Raw genomic sequence first — 24,674 nt, 5'->3', positions numbered from 1 at the left:
GTACTGTACGAACAACTACTGTTGTTCGGCGCGTACCGCGTGATTTTGGAATTTCGATTTTCTCGCTCTCATCCCCGTATCGCGAATCGCGCTTCACATCTTAAAAAGTTCATATCTAAAGTTATTCCTATCTGAAGGGGCCACTGTATATTTATATCATCTCATTGCTAACAAATAAATGGAGAACGGTGTTAGCAGAGCGGAGCTTGAAACAACAGCTCTTGCGATCCTTCCAGAAATTCATTGATTATCACGGTTCCCCCGCTATCGGCGCCGCTCTCCCTTCACCTCCGTCCATCCCACACTCTTTCCTCTGCTCTCGCTCTCTGGCGGCACAATGAGCATCAAAGGGGATGAGAAAAAGAAGGAGGACGGGGGCCCGGCGGAGCGTGAAATGGTCCGAGCTTTTACTACAACTGGCGGCGTTTGACCGCGTGCCGCACCAGGCATCGCCGTGGCAACTCGACAACCTGGCGCTGAGAGCGAGGAAGAGGGCGGCGTTGGGTTCCGCATGCGGAGCAGGCGTTAATGGCCTGGATTCGCGTACGACCCCCCTGACGTTAGCATAGAGGACGGGCGGCGCTGACGTCAACCGAGCCGTCCATAAACACGTGCACGCACCACGGAGCGCACATGGCTTTGATTGAACGCCGCCGCCGCCGCCGCTGCCTCGTATGCTCGGTGTTAGTTTTAAATCACAGAGTTTCGGGGGGAAAGACGGCGGAGGCGAAGGATCGACCCGCCCGAGGTCGTCCCGATCTCCACGTCGGATGAAAAGCGAGCTTCGCTCGTGAGCCGAGCGAGCGTTCGACCCTCGGGCTCTTCGGGAAATAAAACCCGCTTTGCGAGGAGACGTAAATATTTATGCTGAATTTCTTGCGTGTTTCGCCGGTGACGGATGAGAGCTTCCCAGATGGTCTGTGGATTCTGGGAGGATCTCCGGTATCTTCTGTTCATGGTTTACATGCTTCCTCGGGGCCGCGTATTCCGTAAACAAAACATCGGCGTTCATTCGTTACGCAGATGACGCCCCGCTCTGTAGCTCCAAATCCTAGTTCTCAAACTTTGTCAAACTCTACAGCAACAAAACCGGAGTTCTTCTCATCGGTACAATTCACCCATCTTAGCGTTGGCGGCGCCTCCATCCTGCTTGTACCTTTTTATTGATAGGCTCCGCCCCTTTCTTGCTCCACTAGCTGCAACAATTTCCTTCCACAGATAGATTCCTGCGACTCCCTTCTTTTTGAGACTCTACACACTCCTTGAGAACTGGGAGCAGGTCATCCTGGTCCTTCAGCTTCCCCTTCTGCTTCAGAATCCGGAGTATTTTTCCACCATTTTCGACGGAAGGAGGAAAATCGGGGGGTCGCAATGATTCGTTTGTCATCACTGTCATGACGGCGGCACGATATTAGCTAAATCTATCAGCCTGCGGGCGTTTCTGTGTCAAAGTCAAGACGAATGCGGGTCATAATGATATGACATACATTATTCAGTCGCCTTCCGAGTCACAATGGCGAATTCCTCAGACGCGCCAGCTTCCGTCGTCTCGACTTGGCCGCTGCGCTGAACGGCAGAGAAGGTAAAGGTAGGGAGCAAGAAGAGGGTCGAAGGCGAACGCGAGGGCGCTCTCGGTATCACTCGCCGATCTACATTTCTGTATCTCAAGCCCCGGTTGTCTGTAGAATTGTTTTCCTGCTTCAAATCTGTCATCACCTGCTGCTGTGGAGGCACCTCTTCCCATCTCAGTGACGTTACCATCTGCTCCTCCTCGAGCAGTCGCCCGGGACGCCGACATCGCCGGCCGCTGAGCATTAAACATGGATGACCCCCCCCCCCCCCCCCAAGGGTTGCGAATCTCCCGGCGTGAGCAGCGTTACGAGAAAATCCGTCGAAAACAACCCGAACTCCCGAGCCCGAGCCTCGCAGGCGAGCCGCTAACACGCGTAGCTTCAACACGTGCATCAGAAATAATCCAGAGCGCAAGAAACAATGATCTGTTTCACTGGATCTGCCAATTTGCACCCCCCCCCACCTTCTCCTGCGCTGACTCTTGGCAGTCTCCCGGCCTCTTCGGTTGCCTGTGCGACGAAGACGAAGGATAAATAACCCCGGCGAGATCCAGCTCCAATATCGCAGAGCACACTTGCCAAAAAAATAAACATCAGGATAATAATATTAGCCTGCTCATCGTCAGCCATTAACAGTACTTAAGCGCGGCAGGCGGCTGGGGCAGGGCGGGGGGGCATAGCCCTCTTACCGCCGCCTCGGGAGGCGACGTGAACGCCACAGGTTATAATCTGGATTATCAAATCAGCACGAGGGGTTCTGCTGAGGGGGGGGGTTAAACCATCTAACCGTTGTAATCTGTAAGTCTGGATTGGTTTCTCATCAAAACGGTACGATGGCGGGTCGGCGCTGTTACGTAACGCCATTCTGTCGCGTCGAAGTCAAGGTGGGGTTAATCCGGATTAATTAGTCGGCATGATTGACTGGATTAATCGTATCAACCCGTGATTCCCCCTCGCCGGTGCAGCTGCGCCAAGATGGCCAACTCTTGGGAAGGGCGGCACGGCGGCGCGGCGGTTAGCGCTTGCGTCTCACAGCTAGAAGTCCCTCAGGCCTTTCTCTGTGGCGCCTCCATGTTGGATGGTGGCGATTAATCGAACGTAACCCACCGCGATTAATCAGATTAATCTGATTCAAAAAAGGAATAAAGTGACGCAACGGGCAGCTGGCGAGGCGGCAGATGGATGCCGAGCGACGTGACGATATGGTGTGATAGTCCGGGTAGCAGGAATCAAACAACAGCAAAGAAATATCAGCCGCTTCTTTGAGCGCGACGATATTCTGAGCGTCTCCCGGTTTCCACCTCCTTCCACCCTCCAAGGAATCAGAAGGGAAGTTCTCTTTTAATTACCGAGGAGAACCCTGGAGACGTTCAAGGGAACGGAAAAAAAAAAACAAGTAACGGCCTGCCAAATTACCAGCTAGCGCGGAATTAGCGCTTCCTTTCACAATAAAACAACCGTTTATAAGATCAAACCATATCTTGCCTCCGTCGAAGACCCCCGGATATGAAGAGCCTTCGCTGCCCTGCAGTGAGAAATATAAACAAACGAGTGTGTGTGTGTGTGTGTGTGTTCCCAGGGCTGAGCTGTGCATTAGAAATGTAAACCCACGGTTGGAAGGGGCGTGACTATAAACGGGAACAACCTGTTTTTTTTTTTTTTCACCTGCAGACTTTTTCCTGGTGAAGGTGAAGGAGTTTGCAGGAAGGAGAGAACGATACAATAACCACCTGCTTCCCGTCGGCGAGGAAAAACCTGCCGGGTCGAGAGGAACCGCACCCGTCCGGCTTCGATGCGCTCAAACAGCAACATCGTATATATTTCGCCGTCTGCTCCGGCGCTCTGCGGACTCGTCGTCCTCCTCCTTTCTCTTCCTCGTTCTCCGGTCTTTCATGCTCCCTCCCGCTCTTCCCCCCCCTCGCGCTCGGTTTCCAAGGCGATGCTTGTTTTGTAGAGGCAGCTGGCTAGGCTAATTTGTCAAGCGGCCGACCTGCCTCGTCTCCTCCTCTGCTCGCTTCTCGCGCCGCGTCGAAACCAGAGTTAGACCACTTTTCCGACTTGAAGCGCCGCGGCGGCTACATCGGGGACGGAGATGTTTCTGGACAATCTAGACTTATTTCCCGCGTCCATCCGCGACTCCGTCAAGCGCCACAGCCGTCATCCACTAGGGGTCGGTACAGAGTTCAAAGTTCGGTTTTGGACGATAAGGAACTGATCATGTACTTTATAAGAAAGACGTGGCGGCCATTAAATCCACGCAGACGCCATGTTGTTTATTTCTTCTTCCTGCTCCTTTAGCTGGTCGCTTATCGCTCGACGCTGCCCCCCCCGATGCCTCCCGGCGGTACTGCGCCGTTTGCTGCGTTTGGCCAGGCGTCTCGGAGACGTGTAGGGAGGCTCCGTCCGGCATTAATGAGCCTTTCGCGGTGCTCGTCGTAACCATGGCGACTGCCGCCGGACGCCGGAGGAGGCGAAAAGGGTCGTCGGTTATGAGAGCGGGGTAGTAAAGACAACAACCGTAATAGCAACCAGATGCGATATAAACAAGGACGTTTTCACAACCGATGACAATCCCGGTCTTTCAGCGGGAAAGAAAAACGCCGCTTTTAGCGTGTGGGGTTGAAAGCATCATCCATCCCATAATATCCAACACAAACACACAGCGGGGGGGGTTAAAAACTGAAAGATAAAGGAACATACTCGTTAATACTGGATACGTCCTGCTTCTATTGTGCTCCCGGTGTGCGGGCGCACACACACACACACACACACACACACGCACACACGCGCACACATACACACACACACACACATACATGGTAACAGGTGTGAGTCTCCTGCCAAGAGAGGTGTTATTACAATGTGCTCTGTAACATGAGAACACAGCCTTCACACTTCACAAAGAATGGCCTTTGAGTGTGTTGACTGAGGTGTGTGTGTGTGTGTGTGTGTGTGTGTGTGTGTGTCTGTGTGTGTGTGTGTGTGTGTGTGTGTGTGTGTGTGTGTGTGTGTGTGTGTGTGTGTGTGTGTGTGTGTGGGTTGGGTGGGGGTTGCAAGACCGATGCCTATCCCGAAAAAGCAGACATTGTTGGAACAGTGTGTGTTCAGCGTCGTGAAAGCATTTGTTCAATTTACATCCGAATGAAAGACTACTTAGTTAATACACACACCTTCCTGCTCACACACAAACATACGCACACACACACAAGCACACACACACACGTACAGTTTGTTAATGTGACCTCTTAAAAAAAAAAAGTCTCTTCCAACACACACCTTCTGCTTATTCATTCAGGGATTTGTTTTATACTAATGATGCTGTCACATGAGAATGGGGTGCGCACGTGTGTGTGTGTGTGTGTGTGTGTGTGTGTGTGTGTGTATGCGTGTGCGTGACCTACAAACCCCATCAAGCCTCATTACCATTTAATGCCGCTGTGAAATTACGGAGTAGTGTGGAATGCGTACCCGCACGCTCGCTAACGCTAACGCTAATGCGCGTCCAAAAGGATGCCATCAGACACGCTCCACTGGAGGAGCGAGCGTCCGGACGGGAACGAGCTCAGACGCCGAGCACGAGACGCCCGAGAGCCGGGAACGCCGGCTCGGAAGGAACTCCGCCGACGGGCCGCGACGTTCGCGATGCTACTTCGGCATCATTAGCAACAACCGTTTGATACATCAACAATCGTCGCCGGTAACAACCTAAAAACACGTCAGAAGGTCATTCATTCATTCATTATCCGTCTTCAAGTGAAGAAAATTCAAGATCTCTTCCGGCTGGACAACGGAAGGTCTGCGATGAACCTCCTGCGTGCTGTTTGGAGAACATGAATCCCCCTCCTGTGGGAATCCAACCTTCTCGCCGCTGAAGGAATCATCTTCTGAACTCTGTGTCCCCGTCCAACCAGCGCTCCTGCAGCTGCGGAGCGTTTCCGAAGGCCGATCTGTGTCGGCTACTGGAGTGTGGAGCCCTGGTCTGCCTCGTGTGTGTGTGTGTGTGTGTGTGTGTGAGCGCGTAGGAGGGAGTTTAATTTGATTCCCAACCTTACCATGTTTCTCTAGCGGCTGCCTGTTTATGAAAATTGCATAATTGGCTCTGCCTGTATTTTTGGACACATGGGATTCTTCTCGTTGCATTTTGTTTTAGCATCTCGCCGCCGGAGCGCCGGTGGACTCGAGACGCGGCGGCGGTGTGTGTGTGTGACGCGCCTCTGCCGCAACCTGTTAGCACGATGCGCCGAGCCGTTGGACAGGTACGCCCAACCCCCGGTGCCGTGACCTGGTGTTTGCGGTTAAAACACCGGCAGCTGAAATAAATGGATATAAACCGTGGCAAATAAAGCGATGCAAGTTTCCAGAAATCGAAGCTTAGCGCCGTCTGACCAGCTGGGTAAGAGTACACGTGGAAACATCGTTACGACAGTAAACCGCTTGTGTAAAGTTGACGGGGTTGCAGGAACCAATTACTATCCGCTAATCCCTTAATCATTTTCTAGATCAATGCGTTGGTTCGTGGGTCAATAACGCCGCTCAAAAACGCTAAATTCCGGTCAAATGTCGGCAACCCTAAAACATTCAATCCACTGTTGAACAGCTGACAGAGATGAGAAGGATGTGGACGGAGAACCTATTAGTTTATTCATTCATGCATCATCTATATATCTTATCTGGCAGCAGCAAATTCACCCTCTCATTCACGTCTGGACAATTCAGGATCTCCTGTGAACCTCCTGCACGTGTTTGGACTGCGGGAGGAACCTGGAGAACCCTGAGGAACCCCACGCAGACACATGGAGAACATGGAGACTCCACACATCAAGGCCTCCCTGTGGGAATCCAACCGCAGACCTGCTAGCTGCGAGGCGTGAAACGCTAACCACAGCGCTAACCCCGCAGCCAGTGTGAAAGCCAGATGTTTGCTAGTTCTGGAAGTATTAACTACCTAAGTACAGAAGGTATTGAGTGTGTAGTACCTGCAAACGTAGTACTACTAGCAAAGCTGGTTGTAGTACTGGCAGGGGGACGAAGTGAAACGATTAAAAATGGCAGTTTTTACATTAGCATTAGCAGGTGTAATATGAGCTTACATCCCCAGCCAGTGTGCTCACGCTTGACGTGAGTCTTGATGGACAGGTAGAGCGGACACACACACACACACACACACACACACACTTGAACACCCATTTAAAAAAAAAAAAAGCCATCTCCGAGGATGAACATAGCCAGAAGCTAACGTTGAAAACAGCAGCCGGGTTTGAGGAAATGTCAACATACACCCCCTTGTTCTTCAGTCCCGTCTCACTTCACCTTTCCCTTCATCTCACCGGTCTCTGCAAACCCTTCCCTCCCTCCCTCCTTCCTTTCCCTGGGAAACAGAATCAGGGTAAAGAAAGCCTGGAGGCCATCCCGTTCGGATCAGCTATTTTTTTTAATTTTTTTATTTAAAGTTCCCCAGACGAGACGCGGCAACTCCTGGCCCCGGAAGATCATTTATGCTACCAGCCTGGCCTGTATTTATACAGAAATCCATATTCTATTTTTAAAAACCCCATCCAAGGACATGCGGCGCAGATGAATGCCTCGCCTTTGTGACAGTTACGTGGGTCTATTTTTAACAGCCGACGTCTGTTTTCCGTCTTGTGTCAACAACTCAAACAAGTTTGCGACCCTATTTTCTCAGCGGCCATGTTTGACTTACATCGCGATGGCGTGACGCGCCGAGGGAATCGGCTGATTTGCATGTCAAATCATGAAAGAAACACCCGGAAGGGGTAAAACTAGCTGGTTAGCAGGACGCAAACTAGCAGTTTTGAAAAGCGGGCTCGCGAATGAATGCGATGTTTATGCTAAAAATATAACACCTTTTACCGGCGGCTGTTTATCGAAAGATTTCAGTGCATTTCCCGAACGCTCGATCGCGTTGACCCACTGAAAACACCCTTTGATGGTGCATTCAAAGACACTCCAGCATCATTTTTAGACACGACCGAACCCGTATTATTTATTATTTCTCCACATGTGTTGTGACAACAGAGCGGGGGGAGAGAGAAAAGAGTAGAGCGAGGGTTCTACAGCACGCTAGCGCCTTTGCGTAAGCACCGATGCGTTCAAGGTAAGTTAGGAAAACACGCCGCTGTGCGAAGGAAAATGCGAAATTTGCAGCTTGCCGGATGAAGGAGAAGACGACGATGAATTCTGTGATATACGGCACGACATCGTCAGCGAACCTTTGCATTTGACCCGTCGTGGATGAACCGTGATGAGCAGCCCGTTAGCCGTAGCCACTTCGGCGTCTCGCTAAAGAGCAGTTCCGCAAAGCTAGGAGGACGTCGGGGAATCGAACCGGCCGTCCGAAGCGCCGTCGGAGGGACGGGATCGCCCCGGCGGTTTTACCCAAATACATTTTCTAAAGCGCCAGCTGGTTTATAAACTGCCCCGTGCTAGCTCGGTTAATCCCATAATCCGAAGATAAACGAATTTCTCAGCGTCGGTTAAGTCGGGGTAAAAAAAAAAAAAAAAAGTCAAAGGGAAAGTCAAAGATACCGCGACCGGGATTTTAAAGATCATCCATTAGCCAATATTCGTATAATTGATTCATCCACAAAGCCCCTGGACTTTACGGGCAAATCAATAATCGGAATTCTGCTGACTCATCCCGTTAGCTAGCATGCGCGCTAAAGCCATCCGTTAAAAGCCGTGAGTTTTATCGTATTCGCACTAGAGCCAACAGCATGGCGGGCCTCCCGTGGAGGATTTTACCGCACACGGTAATTTACGGCAACGGCGAGTGCAAAAGCGCCCGCCTTATCTTGCGCTTTCGAGGAAACAGTGATTCTACCTTGCCGATCAGTGAGGTAAAACTACGTAGCGCGAGAGCTTCGCCTCATCGTCGCTTCCTGCAACGGGAACGTGAGATCCCGTAAGCCAGCGGTCCCCGATCTATTTAGTGCGAAGGACCACTTTTATGCATGAGACGGTTTCTGTTCGAGGCACGAGGGTTCAAATAATAAAACCTTTTGTCACTTCACGGTATTTAATCTGAATACTACAATTACACTTTATATTAGGAAATTACAATCATTTTGCACTCAAGCCTTCCCCGCTAGTAAAAGGCTCATAAGCTTTAGCAATGCGGTTTTCTTGCGAAAAAATTGCAATTGTGTTATAATGCAGGGTGTTTTGTCTGAATGTAGCGTCATTAGCAAGCCGTTTGCTAGCTGCAAATACAAGATTGTGTATCACCTGTTCCGATGAACCGGTAACTTAGGTAGAAATCTTGACATCTTCCTTTAAATGCAGCTTTCTTTTTGTCGCCAGTCTCATTGTTTGCTAATCTCCTCCTGAAAAAGCTGAACTAGGTGTGTGAAATGGCGCAACAGAGTTTAAAGAGGCAATAAGGCGAAGGTGGAAACGGTCATTTTTCAAAATAAGATCCGGAAGGTCTAATGAAAAAAAAAACGGTACCAAAAAAATCGGCGGACCAGGGGGTCGGGAACCCCTGCCGTAAACGCCCGAACGCAACCGACGATTCTGTTTGCGTGTAAACACGACGGCCATTGACCTGCCTGTCATCCAGTGGGTCAAAAGGATCACGGACTCCCCGTGACAGAGAGCATCGACAACACATGTTGCGCATGTTGTGACTGTACGCGGCAACAAACAGTGTCGCGTTCTAAGCTAGCCGCTATTCAGCCCTCCTCTGCCGACGGATCGCTTTCATGTGTCGCGCCGGTATATTTCTCACAAGGAGAGACTGGAGGGACGCATAAGTCCTTTGAAACGCCCTTTGATCGGAGCCGGCGCGCTCGTCATTTAGCGCGGCGCTAAAGCTAATTCCCCTCGCAGTCGGCGGCTCAGGACGGCGAGCGCGGCGGCCGCCTGAGGGAGCGAGGGGCCCCCTGAAATGTGGTCAAATAGCAATCATGATCCTCACTGTGAGTCACCATCAGATAATAAGACTCTCCTCCTGGAGTATCTCCGACCCCCGACCTCTCGGCTTAAGTCCCCCCGTACCTCCGCGTTCTATATTATGGGATACATCAAATCTCAAAACGCTGCTTTGGTATTTCACACGACCGAGCGGGATCCTTCTGGCGAGAGCGGGGATTTACCGGTAAAACCCCTCGCACCGCCTAGAATGTTATTCCAGGTGAATTTAAATAGCCCCGAATCCTTTGCCGTGCGGTTCGCAGGATTCTCGCGGTTGTATGCCCTTTTGTTTCTGCCAAAGAAAAGATTTAGACATCTAATTTCGCGGAAGGGCATCGCCACTGACAGTACCTCAAATGCTAATACGGGCAGGAATCCTCCTGAAAGGACAGAAGTGTCTCAAAGGGTGGAGCCCATTTCACCACGGGTGTCCTTCATAAATCTTCACCTCCTATTCACGCAGCTCCTGAGGCATTCACACACGGGGTCACTTCGTCTAAAAGGGCAACGGCTTCCCAGCAAATGCGGCAGAAGATACCCCATCTAGTGTCTTTTCAGGTGACTAGGCGGTACCTTCAACAAGTCTACCTTAGATCTTCAAATAAAGCAGAGTCCCCGACATCTCGCTCGGTTCCAGCTGCGGGAACTGAAAACCGGCCAACGCGCAGGAGTCCCGCAGAGCCGAGGCAAAGATAAGCAAACAAGATGGAGGTAAGAGAAGAGTCAAAGGAGTCAAAGGAGAAAGAAGGGACAGCGGGAGGAGGGGAAGGGAAGGGGGTTGTTGGTCGTTTCCCCCCGTCGGTTGCGGCCGCCACATCACACCTCGTGTTCTTCTCGCATCGTCGCCGAAAAAAAACAAGTCGTCCGGAGATACGGATCGAAGCTACTCACAAGATCTCGTCGTTTTGGAATTCCAGGATGCCGTGAGCGTCTTCGAAGTCCTCGCCGCCGCCCCTCGCCGTCCCCTCCACCGTCTTGTACGGCAGCATGACGACGCCGCGAGCCCCCGACGTTCTCAGCACCTTCACCTCCATGGTGCCCACGCTCTCGCTGACGTGGCACACGGGCTCCTCGAAGGTAAAGATACCGGCGTGGTCGTCGTCGAAGATGGTGACGGTCGCCGTGGCGGGCAGGCCGAGGCAGGCCACCGAGTCCACGTGGTTGGCGGACTCTTCTTCTTCCGGTTCGTCCCCTTCTGACGTCAGCATCTTCACGTTGGACAGGTGGATCAGGAAGTTTTCGTCTTCCTCGAAGATGTCGTCGTCGATGATCCCGACGCGGATCTCCTTCACGGTCTCGCCGGCCTTGAACACCACCACGCCTTCCGTGAACTCGTAGTCCGACCCGGCGTTGGCCGTGCCGTCCTCGGTCCGGTACTCCACAGAGATGGTCTTGCCCAGGTCGCCGCCCCGCCTCACCACGTTCACCGCCACCGTGCCGCAGTTCTCCAGGCACTGGTAGGAACCGGGCTCGAAGAAGATCTTGGAGATGGGATCGTTATCGCCGGCTTCGGAGCGGACCTCGTGCATGCTGACGGCCTTCCGGGCTTGATCGGCCGCGTGTTTCTTCAGGATGTTCCCGGCGCCTGTCATCAGCCGGGTGGCCTGACAGCGGTAGAAAGCGCGGCTCTTCTGCTGCTGACTCAGGACCTGGTAGTTGGCGAGCTCGATGAGTTGTTCCATCTGGCGACAGAGGAGACACGACACGGGCGAGAACGTTGAACGTCTTCTCCTGTGAGAACCCGTCGCGAAGCCGCCGCCGCCGCCGTCGCCGTCGCATCAAACTCGTGCGGAGAAATGAGATTTAATGCCGTGTCACCGCAACGTTAGAAAACCAGTCAAAGATTTGAGTTTCGCCGCCCCCGGCTACGTGAAGCCGCGACGCTCGGTAATTAGAAAAGACGTCCTTCACTGGAGGGAAACCTTAAGCTAACGTGACGGCAGGCTACCGGCAGGCTGGCCCGGTTTTCTCGAGGGTTCGACCAACGGGTTCTCCGCTATCGCTACATTCTTACCGGGACGAGTTCCTTTCGGTAGTTTGCTCTTGAGAGCCATCGTCTGGTCATCTATACGGCTTCTCCTGCTCCCGGAGTCCATCCCGGCTGCCGTCGGACAAGAGGCGGTATTCACCACCGGACCGGATGCCGGTCAATCACGGGGCCGCGTATAGAGACAAATAACCATTCACTCTCATTTATTCGCACGTCTGGGCAATTTAGGTCCTCCAGCGGGCCTCCCGCATGTTTTTGGACTGCGGGAGGAAACCGGGGAACCCGGAGGAAACCCGTGACGACACAAGGGGGGAGAACATGGAAACCCCACAAAGAAAGGAATCCAACCGTGGACCTTGTGGCGGGAAAGCGCTCATGAGTTTCCCTGCTTGTGAAAGTAACCAAAGAAAAGTGTTTTTGTCTTAACATCCCTGGAGGTCAATTTTATCGTGGAAGCTTGATTCAGAATTTAAAGGATTTATTGTCATACAATGGAACTCCTAGCTTGCAGGTAATGCCGGAAAGTACAACATTAGTCGTCTAAAGAAGGGAATGAGTACCGTAGTTTCTGGACAATAAGCCGCTTCTTTTTCACAAGTTTTACACACTGCAGCTTAAACAACGATGGGGCTAATTTACGGCCAAACATTCGCTGACACATTTAGCCTCGTCACATCGGACCAGTGAAATTACCGTGAAATTCCGAGGGTGTTCAATTCCGACACCGAAAAAGACGACTTTAACGCAGTTAGTGCGCATGAGGAAGATGAAGATAGCGATCGGCCCAAGTAGATGGATGGATGGCCTTTTCCTCGTGTTATTTATTATTAATCTTTTTCGTCAGCCACTGTTCAGAATAAAAGCATTTCCAGTACATATTTGTGGATGTTACCGGTATGTATTTAATTCAACATTTCTGTGTAAATATCTCATGTCACAACGTGGACACCTGTGGCTTATAGAACAAGCGCGCCCTCTATATGTACACATACATTTATTTAGTTGCGGTGCGGCTTATATTCAGGTGCGCTCAATAGTCCAGAAATGACGGTACATAGTAGTGCAATACTGGACTTAGATGAATGAAGGAATTCATAACCGGGGCCTCTGAGTATCTGGAAGTCCGCCTTCTTCACGCCCTCCAAGCCAAAGGGGGAGCGGGGCAGCTAACAGAGCTAGCCCTGTCTTGCTAACTAAAGTGTATCTTCAAAAAGGGGAAACCAAGAGACACCTCTTTGAACAACATCTCCAGCGGATTTGAAAAGCTCTCGGTAAATCCGCGAAAAGGCCGAAAGCTTAAAATGTTGTTTTTTCTATGAAGCGGGTCCTCTCGCGCATGTGAGATAAGAGTAGAACATATAAAGAATATGTTAACATCCGCTCGAATTAGTCACCCACCTCCTTGTCGGGGTGTTTCTGTTTGAGCTCCTTCAGGATCTTGGCCATGTCTCTCCTGGTCTCCTCCTCGTCCAGATCCTTCTCGTCGATATCCAGGCCGAGCGGACCATCCAGGAAGTCGACGCCGTGAGAGTTCAGCATCTTCCCGTCCATCTCGATGTCCACCTGAAGACACAAGAGAGCAGCGGCATGTCAGACCTTGTGGTTATTCTTGGAGGTCCGGAAAATCCCGGGAGCATACGAGGGACTAACCGAACTTGGGTTCCGAATTCTAAAGACCCGAATATAGTTTTATTCCTGAAACAGATGTTTTTTAAGAGAGAGTCTCTTTTAAGAACCTCCAGATGACTGGAGCTTCCCTTCGGGGGAACGCCGGGCTGGTCTTAACTGGCACTTTACGATTCATTGATCCATTTCTAGAAGACGGGATTCCCCTCGACGAGGTGTCCGCGCTCCCGCCGCCGCCGCCGCCGTCGGACTCGCTCGTGAGAATCCCACGATGTTTTGTAAGATCTCTAACAACTCTGTGGATGTCATCATCACCATCTTCACTAACAACAGTAGTTATTAGTGCGGGTGCTGTTCATGTTGTTGCCGAAAAGTAAGAAAAGGTCTTCCGGTCCTATCAGCTGCTCCCTTCAGGAGTCTCCACAGCCAATCACCTTCCTCCGTCTAACCCTCTCCTCTTTATCCTCTTCTCTCACACCAACTAACACCAACTAACCCTCCGACCATACGTCTCCTCTCTGGTCTTCCTTGAGGACCTCCTGCCTGGCAGTTCCAACCTCAGCCTCCTTCTACCCAAATCTTCACTACCTCTTCTCCGCACAGGTAAGAATCACCTCATTCCAACTTCATCTCCAGAACATCTCGTACGCGCTGTCCCTCTGATGGACTCCTGAAATGAGACGCCGAGGCGCGCTAGATCGACACCAAAGAGTACCATAAGGAGTCGTCAGTTAGTACTACTGTGAGCGGTACCAATGCAAGGCATACAACTATGGGGACAGGGAGTGTAGCACCCGCAGCTGAATCCAGGAGAAAGGCGAATCTTCTCAAAGCCTGTTTCAATACGGGTATCGGACAATAATTGACGACTCATCCTGAAGTATCTAAATGATCAAACGGCTATATCAAACCCGTTGACGCCAAGTTTACATTTGAGAGTGCCTCATTACAATTGGCGCCTAATGAGAGATTAGGCGCTAAAAGACTCCATATTAGCTTTTATAAGTCACCAGAAAGGAAGTGGGTGGTGGGTTGGCGGTAAGAAAAACAAAATAAATCACCGTCAAGCGGCTAAATTTGTCATCTCGAATGTTAAAAATGTGGCTCTCAGCCGGGCCGTATTGTTTTAATTAAGCCGTCACGGCTTGTTATTATCCGGGGGAAGCTCCGGCGGTTTTCTGAGGAGGCCGCAAGTTTCCCTCCTTCCATCACTCTTGGGGGGAAACCCGGGGTCACGAGAACACCTGCACCAATAAGTCAGCGAGACATCAGCGAGAAGAAGTCGGGCAATCTCTGCCGGGTACAACCGGGCGGTTACAGCTAGGCGGTAATCCCCGCTAACGCCAGGGATCGAGCTTGATTGCCCATCGAGCCACAACCCGAGTCATCATCTTGACAAATGAGGCTGACAGGAGCGACGGCCGCCCGCCGGAACCCCCAGAGACGACGGCAGTGGATCATGTTTCTTTAAGCAGGACTCCGCTTTTGGTTTTGGGGAAGCCTGCTTGGGCCAACCGGGCGCTTACAATGAAGAGAACTCCGTACAAGTACACGGGTACGTACCTTGGAAGGCAGCGGACGGTCGCCCTCTGTCTCGATGATCATTCCACGTTGCTTGCCGGTCCTGTAGCGCTTGTAAACATACTTATAGAAGAGCAGCCGGCGGTCGGCCACCCAGGCGAACACCACACAGATGGGAAAGAAGAAGAATGTGAGTAGCGCCTCCCACACCTGCACAACACCAGGTGAGATGACAGACAAGATCAGGTAGAGCCAAATGTAGGCGAAGATACTCCAGGTGGCCGTGACGAAGAAGACGCGGAGGTGCTTGACTTTCCTCGTCTCCCCGTCGGGCACCACGTAAACACAAAGCCCGATGATCACAAACATGTTGAAGGCGGCCGAGCCCACGATGGTGGAGGGGCCAAGAGTGCCGGCGTTGAACCCGTGTCCGATGACCTCTATGACGGACAGCAGGATCTCGGGGGCCGAGGATCCCAGAGCCATGAGCGTCAGGTTGGAGACCGTCTCGTTCCAGATCCGGACGGTGGTAGTGGTGGTCTCCCCGTTGGGTTTCTTGATGGTGATCTCCTTCTCCTGCGACGTGATCACTTCTATCGACGCCATGAAACGATCGGCTATGATGGACACGCCCAGGAACATGTAGACCAGGGCCACGAAGTAAACCGTCGCCCGGGCGACTTTGTCCCCGAACGATGGGTTCTTGGGCTCCCACACGGGCAGGATGACGCCGGGCGAGCACGGCTCGGCCTTGCCACAATCAGACTTGTTGGAGGACACGGGGGTTACGGCGCCGCTCAGGTTGGGCTCGGGCGGCGCGCCGGCCACCGAGGGTTGAAGCTGGAGGAGGAGGATCACGGCGACGACCGAAAGCCTCAGAGCCGGGGGGAGGAGCGAGGGGAGATCCCGGGAGCCCATGTTGATGTCCGGAGATTGACGACGAGTGAGACCTTGGAAGAGAAGACAAAGGAAAAGATCTTAATTTGCAGAAGTCGATCGGTAAAGTGACCGATTGATATGTCAATGAAAGCCCGATGGAATTGTCCGGGTCACTTCAAGAGTCTATCGCTGCCGTCATTGGGCGAGAGGCGGGTAGACTCTGGTCCGGTCTATCACAACCCTCACTCATTGTCACATGTCATCTTAAAGACATACAACTCTCGGGTCAATCATTAAGACATCTCAGGTAGCGCCCTAAAACGGCTTCTGAACGTTATTCGTTCATCCGTTATCCAGCCACTGCTTATCCTGAGCCTGAGCCTATCCCTGCGGTCACTGGGCCAGAGGTGGGTAGACCTTGGTCCGGCCTATCACAACCCTCACTCAGTGTCACATGTCATCATGGAAACATACAACTCTTGGGCCACTCATTCGGACATCTCAGGTAGCACCCTAAAACAGCTTCCAAAAGTTATTAATTCATCCTTTATCAAGCCACTGCTTATCCTGAGCCTATCCCTGCCGTCACTGGGCCAGAGGCGGGTAGACCCCGGCCAATCACAGGGCCACATAGAGACATACAACCCTCACACAATTTCTCACTCCAAACAGAGTCATACAAGTCTTGGGTTCACTTGTTCAGACATACCGCCACATGGAGACTCTGCACAGAAAGGCCTCCCTGTGGGAATCCAACTGTGGACATTATCACTGACCCTAACCAGTGTGCCACCCACTCCAAAAATACGCACTAGGTTAACTGGGTACCCATGATGTTAATGGGTGAGTTAATGGTTGTACGTATCGATATGTTAGCTCCGCCTCTCCCCAGCTGGAATAGGCTCCACACCCCGTGACCCCGAATGTGGGTAAGCAGTAAAAATAATGAATGGTCAGTGTTTGCTCAAAAAAAAAAATCACCAAAGATAAACTCCAGAGTCGAGGTCCCAGAGTCCCACAGCTTCTCATGCGAAAAACACACAACCTGTTTGACGCGGCAACGTTGCGCTCCGCACCACTTACTCCTCCGACGAGGAATGGCATCAGCTGATAACAGTCTCGTTGACCTCTGTCAACAACATGGCCTTATAAATCAGGACGCCGTCACCGAGCATCTCCATCGCCGACTGCTCGCTCCTGAGAGGCGAGGCGGCGTGCGCAAGCTGGCCGGAAAGATAACGAAACAAGCACTGCATGGATTTTATCGGTTATTTACAAATTTGGAGAGCACATATGATGGAAACTAGAATGGCAAGACTTTGGTCACTGCTCTGTATGCTTTGATTTTGGGATGTACCATTTGTCTCAGAAGAACAGCACATTTTATCTATCTATATATCTATATCTATATATAGATATAGATATATATATACCGAGATTTTCCGCACTCTTAGCCGCTACTTTTTTCACATGCTTTAAATACTGCGGCTTAAATAATGATGCGGCTAATTTATGGATTTTTTGGGGCTAAAACATTAGCCTTGTCACGTCAGACCAAAAATTAAGATTATATATTTGTATATATTATATATATTTCTGGATGTTACCAGTTTGTATTTAATTAAAAGTTTAAAAAAGATCCATCCATGACAGTTTTTTTTCAGAGACTGATGGAGATGCGACGTGGCTAGCATGCAAATCAGGAGGGATTAGCGGCCATCTTGGGGAGAGCTAACCTCTTATCATGGAGAAAACGGCATGTGAGACGGTGGGAAAATACTCGGAGAAAGAAATAGGGCGACAATTTTGCCAAAGGAAGTGAAAATGTTTTTATATCTAAATCCCGCTTGGTCAGATAGTGCATTTAATGAAATGGTGTTTAGCTCATTTGCTAACTTTACACAGGTTGCCAATTCCTCCTCTGGCTGAAATAAGCTGGTTATCAATTTAATCAGCACACACACACACACACAGACAGACACACACACTTCCCAAAAAAACCCAATCTTCTGATTGGCTGACTTCCAGAAGCCTGCCTGTGGTGTGGGGCGTCCGTGAAAAGCTGATAGCACCGTGACAAGGCAGAGAAGTCTCTATATGAGGAGGCGAATGAAAGGGTGAACGGTTGAATGTCAGACGTATGAATGACAGGATGAACGGTTGCACATGGTGTGAATCACTGCATGAAAGGGTGAATGTTGTGCGGCTCTATAGGATGTGAATGACTGAGTGAATGGTTGTAAAAAAACATGTGAATGAGAGGGTGAATCATTGCATGTCTCTTTATGACATGTGAATGAAAGAGTGAATGGTTGAACATCTATATGTGAATGAGTGAGCGTAGAGCTGTGTCTATATAACATATATAGACACAGAGGGTGGATGGTTTTATGTCTGTTTATAACGTGTGAATGAGAAAATTACAGCATGTCTCTACATGATGTGAATGAGTGAGTGAATGGTTGTATGTCAATAGATGATGTGCGAATGACAGGATGAATGTCATGTGAATGAGAACGTGAATCATCGCATGTCTCTTTATGATATGTGAATGAAAGTGTGCATATATGTGAATGAGTGAGTGCATAGTTGTATCTATATGACATATTTATGAGAGGGTGGATGGTTTTATGTCTGTTTATAAAATGTGAATGAGAAAATCATAGCATGTCTCTACATGATGTGAATGAGTGAGTGAATGGTTGTATGTCAATAGATGACGTGCGAATGACAGGATGAATGTCATGTGAATGAGAAAGTGAATCATTGCACGTCGCTACATGACGTGAATGAGAGGGTGAATGGTCGTACTTCTACGTACGACTCATGAACCAGAGAGTGAATTATTGCACGTCTCTATATGGTATGTAAATGAAAGGGTGAAGGGTTGTACGTTGCTATATGATGTGAATGAGTGGCTGACTGGTTGTATGTCTACATATGACATATGAATGAAAGGGTGAACGGTCGCATCCCTGTATGACCTGCGAGAGACCGCGGGGTTACATGTCTGCATTTGACGTGTGAATGAGAGACACTTTAATTCCAAGGATTACTTCTAAGTAACGCACAAGTACTCGGCCGCGTCGGAAGTCCAGACCCCGCCTTGCCTTCAGGCCGAGCCCGAAACCCCGCAGAAGCTCCAGAACCTCCTGCGAGCGTCGCGGCTCCTTCCATAAATCATTCATGAGCTCCACATTTGCTTGATACAAAGCGAGAGCGACGACCACCCCACCCCACCCCACCCCCCGCCGCCGCCGCTGTTTCTTCCCCAATTTTGTTTCATCGTCTCGGCCGCGTCGTGCAAAAAAAAAAAAAAAAAAAAAAAAAAAACATTTTACTCAGATTATTTAGAAAATCAATTGCACGCAAAATTGCACATCCACTTAATTAAACTTCAATCCAATAAGCTCAGGAGCCAAACACTCGGAGCTGCCGGCTGATGCGATCTGGCAGCTGCCCGCCTCCCCGGCCCACTTGTGCGGTCACACAAAGCTTTGTGTGGCATTTCCAAGTCATAAATTATTGAGCTTGCTTTGGGAGGGGGGGGTTCTTTCTCCCTTTTTTCTTTCCCTCTCATTTCCAGAGACAGATGTGACGTTTCATGAGGCTGAAGGCTGAGGAGCAGGTCCTGTCCCGTCCTCTCTTGTCAACTCGCGGCGATGCATGGAAGTCAAAAAAGTAAAAAAATGAAACAAACAAACAAGCCATCGTGGTGATTTTTATATCAAAATGTGAATTGGAGTCACTCCTCTGCTGCTGATGAATGTTTCCCGAAAAGTCAGAGGAAGTTCGCTATGGAGCGCACCTGCTAAATTTGAAATAAGAAAAAAAAAAATGTCCGTATAGTGCCGTTACAAATGCATCAATTTGTCACATGATATTTACTTTTAATTAGATACTTGGTAAACATCGCCTGGAACAATCCTGGTTAAAAAAAAACGAAACAAAAAAAAAAACTAGCAGGAAAAGTCATCGATCGCTATCTACATCTTTATCTAGCGAGCTTAAAACCGCTAAAGTCGTCTTCTGAATTCCTCCGTCACAGCCTGGCTTCCGTTGTCGTGACGAGCTAAAATATGTTAGCGGCGTGAAGCTCCTTAAAAATCCATAAATTAGCCGCAGCGTTCTTCTAGCCGCAGTCCTCAAAGCATGTGAAAAAAGTAGCGGCTAATCCCGAAATCGGTCCAGGGTGGACGCCACCTCTCGGCCGACCCTCCGAAACGCCGTCAACAACAAAAACGATAAACCACCGAGTGTCTATCCGCCCGTTACTTTTGGGGCTGAGCGTCCCTGAGCCGAGGAAACCCCTTTTCTTCAAGACGATGCATCCTTTTTCTCGCTGATCCAATTATTTTATAGCGCAATAGAGCGCAATTACATTCACACTTTCCAGAATTACAGCCCTGGACGCAACAAAGAAAGGGAATGGGGATCGTTTGCTCAGGCGGATTAGAGGCCTTATCGAGTCCTAATAAAGCCAAGAGAACGAGGATGAGGAGACTGTTTCCGTGTTCACCTCCCGTTCCCCCGGCTGCAACGCTTATTTCATCATGTCACCCGTCTGGATGCACAAAATGCCACGTCAAGAGATGTGCGCTGGCACGGAGGAGCGGGGGCCGCAAGGTCCCCTGCAACGCCAAACAAGAGGATTCGCCCGCCACGATGACGGAAAAAATAAGGAACGAGTGCCTTCCCCGGAGGCAAAGGACAAGAAAAGCCCGGGATGTAAAGTTAGGGATAAACCCCGGAGCCGCCCCAAAACTGCCATTCCTTGGAATCCGCAGTGGGCAGCAGAGTGGCGGCGCAGAACCTCTTTTTGGTGTCTGACGCCATAAAAAACGATTCCCCGACGAGACGTGTGAGCGCGGGAGTGTCGCGTAGACCCGCCGACAGGTGAACGACAGACGGGAGGCCATAAAAAATTTACAAAACGGCGGGTGGAAGAGACAAAGAAATGCCTAAAAGGAAATAGAAAGGGTTCAGGGGAAGAGGGGGGGCGGCGCTGTCAAGGGTGTGGCAGGGGAAGCAAGAAGTTGAATGGGAAAAGACAAAATTTGGGAGTAGAAGGTAGACTGAAGCAGGACTGACCTAGCTGGAGCTATCCTGATGAAATACAACCGAAGGGTCATTTAACCACCATCTGAGAAGCTGGCGGATCCACCCCCTCTTCCTCCAGAAGTCCAGCCACTCGAGCAAGAGGAGCTCGTGCCAACCCTCCGACAGATGGTAGCCCAACAATAGTCGTTCCAGGGTTCAGTATGCTTACAGATGTGTCTCTGTGACAGGGGTGTCCTTGTAGAACGGCTATGGACCTCCACCACCTCCACCCAGCGCTAGTTCTAAAATGGTTTCGAAATGTTACACGCATGAACAGCGAACCAAAGCGGTTGAAGTCAGGAATCTTCTCAGGAGGCTACCACCAACGGGATCGGAAGCCTCCGCTGAACTGCACGAGCTCCCGTCCGCTGTCCGAGCTTTAAACGCACACATTGACACCCACCCTCTTGAGCTACTAGCGCGCTAACCGCACTGTTGACACGTTGACATATCCGTCCGACCGGCATTTAATACAAGCTACAGCACACCGCACGTTCTCTTAGCGATTACCGTCCATTTCTATCTCCTTAAGGATAAGGGTACACAAATGCAAACTAGAAAGGACTTCGGTACCCTTGCAGAACTAATAGATATGGGTATCAGACGAACACACGCTCCCTTTCGTCTGATAAAAGACAGCGTTTCCGCATTTAAACAGCGCTAATCAATAACCGTGGGACCATATGTTGGGTGAAAATCCAATTAGCATTCTGGCTAATTGATTTACTTCCTCGCGCTGTGTTTTGTTTGCGCTTATCTCTTATCGGGAGATCCGCCTTTTTGTCTTGTTCGGGCGGCACGGCAACCGTCTCTGAGATTCGGCCTCGCCGCTAATTCCGGAAATCACCACGAAGGATCGAAACCCGCGGGGATCTTAAAACCTGGCGGATTGTGTTACCCCTTAGGTAGCAGGCGGCAATTCAAATAGCCAGTACTTTTACAGCGCTACGGTGCTAGCACATTTATCAACATCTAAATCCATTACGATCACATATCGGCCCCGCGAACCCGATATAAACGCGTCTTCATTGGATAATAGACGCCAGAGGAACCATTGGGTTGGATTTAAAGTACTGACCAAGTATCGGCGGACGCACGAGTACTGGTTTCACTGTCACCAGCTGTGTTTAGCGCTACCAAAGTACCCCTTTGAGGGCATTCGAGTTTTTCTGGTATTAACATATAATTCAGTGAACGCGGCGTCCGCCGGCCGTGGAGGAGACGTTATATTCCACCTATGAATCAATAAGGGTGTGTGTGTGTGTGTGTGTGCGCATGACATCGATAAATTGATGTTTAGCTTTGCTCTCTCTGCGGAAAACAAAGAAAGCGATCGGATCGGCTCGTTGGTCTACAGATAGCGACGTCATGCCGGTGCCGGTGCGCCTGACCCGCGGTGAACCCGCCAAATGGGCTCATTGATTCGTGATCGATGGACTCCTGGTCCTGGTCGTGACGCGAGTCGCTGCCTGTTAGCTTATTAGCTATTGAATAAATGGAGGCGGCGCTGATTGATGATTGATCAAGGAGGAGATCTGTTTTTGTCCTTGTTCTCCGACTGTTTAAAGGTAGATAGATAGATAGATAGATAGATAGATAGATAGATAGATAGATAGATAGATAGATAGATAGATAGATAGATAGATAGATAGATAGATAGATAGATAGATAGATAGATAGATAGATAGATAGATAGATAGATAGATAGATAGATAGATAGATAGATAAGCAATCATCCCAGATGGAAAGAACAGGATAAACATACAGAATGGGATGGATATAAAATATATGAATGAAGAATCAAAGTGATGTGCAATATGTATATGTATATATGCATATATACACAGGAGTCAGATGTAAATATATAAAAACAATTTGATCAATGTAAAATATACAGTTATATTTTTTTTACTGGATAAGGTGGATGTAATTTATGTAATATATGCAAAGTGTAACGTATGTAATGTAATGTATTAATGTATATATATATATATAGTTTTACAGGATGAGGTGGATGTAAAATATGTATATATATATATAAGTATATATATATACATATTTTACATCCATATATATCCATATATATTTTACATCCATATATAAGTATATATATATACATATTTTACATCCACCTCATCCTGTAAAATATATATTATATATATATATATATATATTTATATATTCAAGCTAGAGCTGAGGTGGATATATTAAACATATCAAGAATCAGAGGGATGTACAAAAATATATTTACCTATATATATATAGAGAGAGAGAGATAGATAGAGAGAGAGATAAACTGAGGCAGGTGTAAATTCTATATAAAGAATGAGAATATATATTTTAACAGAATGAGGTAGATGTAAAAAAAAAGGTATCCATACAGCATGAGTTGGATTTAAATTATATATAAATAATGAGATGGATGTGAATTATATATAAAGAATGAGATGGGTGGTTAACTTCCAGACGGGGAGTAAATATATGTACAGAATGAGGTGATATAAATTATAAATGCAGAATAGGACGGGAATACAAAATATACGTACATAATGGCATAAATATAGAAATATATATTGACTTAGACTGACGTAAAATATTTATATATATAGAACTACAACGTACAGACTTGAAATAAATCTATGCACAGAATGGGATGGATATAAATATATGCTGAGTTATTCATAAATACAGAATGGATGTAAAAAAAATTGACACAATGAGATGGATATTTTAAAAGCAGCTAAACATAAATACATACCGAACAAGATGTATATGAAATGATTTTTTTTTTAAATAATAAAAAATAAAAAATATTTTCCAAAGATTTTGCTTCACAGGACGGTTCATCCGACAGGTAACCCTCTGCGCACGCAGCCTCCTGATTGGCTACTCTGGCCTTTTTTTTTTTTTTTTTTTTTTTTTTTTTGATTCCCCCCCCTTGTCATTTTCCATCGGCAGCAGCTCTCCTGACCCCCCCGCCCTGCAGGCCAGGACACCTTGTTTACCGTAAACACCAACCAGACGGGCGCTTCCGTGCAACTACAACAACTTCTTCTTTTTCCGCAGATGTCAACCAACTCCGCCACGGCAATAAATACCTGGTTGCCGGGGCGACGTAAATGAAATGAATGAGTCTTCTTCTACGCGCACATCTCGATGAGATCATCTCCCAACCTCACCTCCGGGGTCACCCGGTTCCCTCCTGGTGAGGGCAGGTGGCCTCCTGACCCCGCCGAGATGTTTCACGAAAGGTGGAGAAGAAAAAGAAAATAAAAAAAAGTCCACCTGGGTCTATTTGTGTCGAGGCGCCGGCTCGCCTCCTTCCTCTGCTGCTGCTTCCACCAACATCACATCACCCTCGGTGGATGAGCTGCACTTCCTGTCTGCGTGCAAACGAGTGTGTGCATGTGCGTGTGTGTGTGTGTGTGAGGCATAAATAACGTGGCCTGGATGGTACCTGCCTGACGTGTGAGGAGATACAAGGGGAGGCGCCTGCAGGGGTAAAGGATGGAGAGGGTGCAGCAGCTCCTCACTGCAAATAACGTCCTACTTCAACATGAATGGCGGAGTGATTTGTGGACACACACACACACACACACACACACACACACACACACACACACACACTCACACACACACACCTAAGTGACCCGGATGCTGCTACTCACGCAGGGTCCTCCTCGGACCTGCGCCTCCTTCAATTGCGCAAATGCTCTCAAGAAGACCATTCATCTCATGCACGGATTACCATCTCTTAAAGGGGGGGGTCGGACTGCGCCTGTCCCCCCCCCCCACACACACACACACACGCACACGCACACGCACACACACACACACAACTTCTACGCTGAAAGCCTATAAAAGGCGCGAACGCGGTTATCTGGACGTGCTCTGCATCCCTGATCAGTATTCCGACAGAAACAGGCGGGGGGGGGGGGTCCAGCGCCTGGAGGGGCACACACACACACACACACACACACACACACACACACACACACACACAAGGCCACGCGTTTCCACACTGCGCCTTCTCCACACACACGCACACGCACACC

General features: G+C 49.4%; 1 protein-coding gene across 2 annotated transcripts in view; it reads right to left on the bottom strand.

Moving 5' to 3' along the window:
- The window catches only part of slc8a1b (solute carrier family 8 member 1b), a 117,054-nt gene that overhangs the window by 91,584 nt on the left and 796 nt on the right, over window positions 1–24,674 (bottom strand). For both annotated transcript variants that reach the window (XM_086173587.1, XM_086173596.1), the window contains exons 2-4: window positions 14,683–15,590; window positions 12,892–13,056; window positions 10,395–11,185 (exon numbers count right to left, since the gene is read on the bottom strand). In XM_086173587.1, the coding sequence (XP_086029713.1) occupies window positions 10,395–11,185; window positions 12,892–13,056; window positions 14,683–15,558 (1,832 nt within the window). In that variant the 5' untranslated portion in view covers window positions 15,559–15,590. The remainder of the gene's footprint in view (window positions 1–10,394; window positions 11,186–12,891; window positions 13,057–14,682; window positions 15,591–24,674) is intronic.

The sequence above is a fragment of the Fistularia commersonii genome, chromosome 2, assembly GCF_037954325.1.
Source record: "Fistularia commersonii isolate RoL2024-O1a breed Wild chromosome 2, RoL_Fcom_v1.0, whole genome shotgun sequence".
Classification (NCBI taxonomy): domain Eukaryota; kingdom Metazoa; phylum Chordata; class Actinopteri; order Syngnathiformes; family Fistulariidae; genus Fistularia; species Fistularia commersonii.
Note: the sequence above shows the minus strand (reverse complement) of the source record. Positions and strands in the feature narration are given on the sequence as shown.